Genomic DNA, 1,713 nt, shown 5'->3' with positions numbered 1-1,713 from the left:
CCCCGCCCGCCCCCGCGCCGAGCCGGGATAAAGACTCCAGCCTCCCGGCCCCAGGGGGGGGCAGGGGCAGCGCTCGACATGTCCGCCCCACCCCCCGCTCGAAAAGAACGCGGGTAAAAACTCCCTCGGGAAGCGTTTTAGGCCGGGGAGGACCCCGGGTACTCCACGACGCTGCCCGGAGGCGCAGCGCGGTTTTGGGGCGTTTCGGGCGCTGGTGGGGGAGCGGGGCCCCGAGCTGTTCGGGCAGGGGCCCGGAGGTCGGGAGGTCATGCGGTCCGTTGCGCTGGGAAGGGGAAAAGTAGAGAGCCGGCCGGAAGCACTGGAAGACAGCTTTATTCCCACGTGCTTGGCCCCCGTTCCCGCGGGTCTGGCCGACTGTCCCGCCGCGCGGGGTCGGTGAGCCGCGCCGCTGCTCCCTTTGTCCCGCTTGCGGCAGGGTTTGGGCCGGGGCCCACTCGGCGCGGCGCGCGGGCGCGGGGCGTCGGCGGTGCAGACAGGCTCGTCGCTGCCCCCGAGCCCACAGTTCCCGAGACAGGCATCGAACGAGGAGTCCACAGTCACGTCAGTACCGCTGCGATCTCGGGGCTGCCGAGGCTGACCTGGCCCGGGGGTTGGGGGGAGAGGTGGACCAGGTACAGGAATCCGGGACCCGAAGGCGCGCAGGAGGCGTTGGTTCTTGGAAGAAAGGATTAGCCGTCGGTGTGAGGAGCGTGGGAGCGGGGCCGGGAGCCACAGGTAGGCTTAGCCAGGTAGCGGGGAACACACAGCCTCGGGCAAGGAAGATGGACTTGGCCCTAGAGCACCGGTTCTCCACGTGTGGTCTCCCTGAGACTCTCTCGGGGGGTGAGCCAAGATAAGGGCTATTTTTATAAAAATATGAAGATGTTCTTCGCCACTTTCACTGGAGAAAGTGTGTGGTGGAGTTTTCCAGAAGCTACACAATGGACATTCTTACAGCGAGTGGAATGTGTACTTGTGTATTCTTCGTGTTCTAGCACAGTACTGATAATTCACATCAGCAAAAGCCCCTTAGGGTCCTTGGTATATTTTACGAGGTCCTGAGACCAAAACTTTTGAGAATCACTGCCCTAGAGCTCTAAGGAGGTGAATGCCCTACGATTTGTCTTTTTAAAAAGCGTTCCAAAAAACATCTAGCCACTCAGTGCAGAGAGGCGGGAGGGAGGAGCAGAGGATGGGGCACTGTTTGGGGAGCTGCTGTGCCAGGTTGGGCCCGAGATGATGGTGGCTTCTACCGTGTCTTCACTGTGCTTTCTGAAAGAAAGGTGAGGAATTTGAGCTTTTAGGAGGGGGGTCCAGTCCACAGCAATAGGGTGGAAGGGGAGACACCATCTCCCTTATTCCTTCTGACACTGCTGTCAGCATGGTAGCCACCACCCACATGTGGCTAGGCGAGATTGAGGTGTGTTGACAGGTTGAAGTAAATGCCTGCTGTTGAAGACAGATGGAAAAGGATAATTTCTTATATTAACATGTCGAAATGATAATGTGGGTGATGAGTATTAATTTTACTTCTTTTAAAATATGATTAGTAGATTAAATTTACACGTGTGACTTGATTACAATTCTTTTTTTTTTTTTCTTTGAGAGGTTTTTGCTATAAGGTGTGTGCGCTCTCCAGAAAGACAGAGACGGAGAGACAGAAAGTGAGAAATCACCCCCAGGGGGAGATGGCCACGCCGCAACCCCTTCTCC

The 1,713-nt window shown here is 57.2% G+C and overlaps 2 protein-coding genes across 2 annotated transcripts in view; both read right to left on the bottom strand.

Annotated features, from left to right (window-relative positions):
* The window catches only part of RGL2 (ral guanine nucleotide dissociation stimulator like 2), a 9,907-nt gene extending 9,368 nt beyond the window's left edge, over positions 1-539 (bottom strand). Inside the window, exon 1 of the mRNA XM_027770222.1 lies at positions 343-539. Within this exon, the coding sequence (XP_027626023.1) occupies positions 343-539 (197 nt within the window). The remainder of the gene's footprint in view (positions 1-342) is intronic.
* An 18-nt stretch (positions 540-557) lies between these two features.
* TAPBP (TAP binding protein) overlaps positions 558-1,713 on the bottom strand; it is a 26,788-nt gene continuing 25,632 nt past the window's right edge. The window contains exons 8-9 of the mRNA XM_027770221.1: positions 1,265-1,449; positions 558-675 (exon numbers count right to left, since the gene is read on the bottom strand). Coding sequence (XP_027626022.1) covers positions 558-675; positions 1,265-1,449 — 303 coding nt within the window. The remainder of the gene's footprint in view (positions 676-1,264; positions 1,450-1,713) is intronic.

The sequence above is a fragment of the Tupaia chinensis genome, unplaced genomic scaffold (genome assembly GCF_000334495.1).
Source record: "Tupaia chinensis unplaced genomic scaffold, TupChi_1.0 Scaffold000116_1, whole genome shotgun sequence".
In the NCBI taxonomy this organism is placed as follows: Eukaryota; Metazoa; Chordata; class Mammalia; order Scandentia; family Tupaiidae; genus Tupaia; species Tupaia belangeri.
The sequence above is the reverse complement of the archived record's forward strand: the minus strand, read 5'-3'. Positions and strand labels throughout refer to the sequence as shown.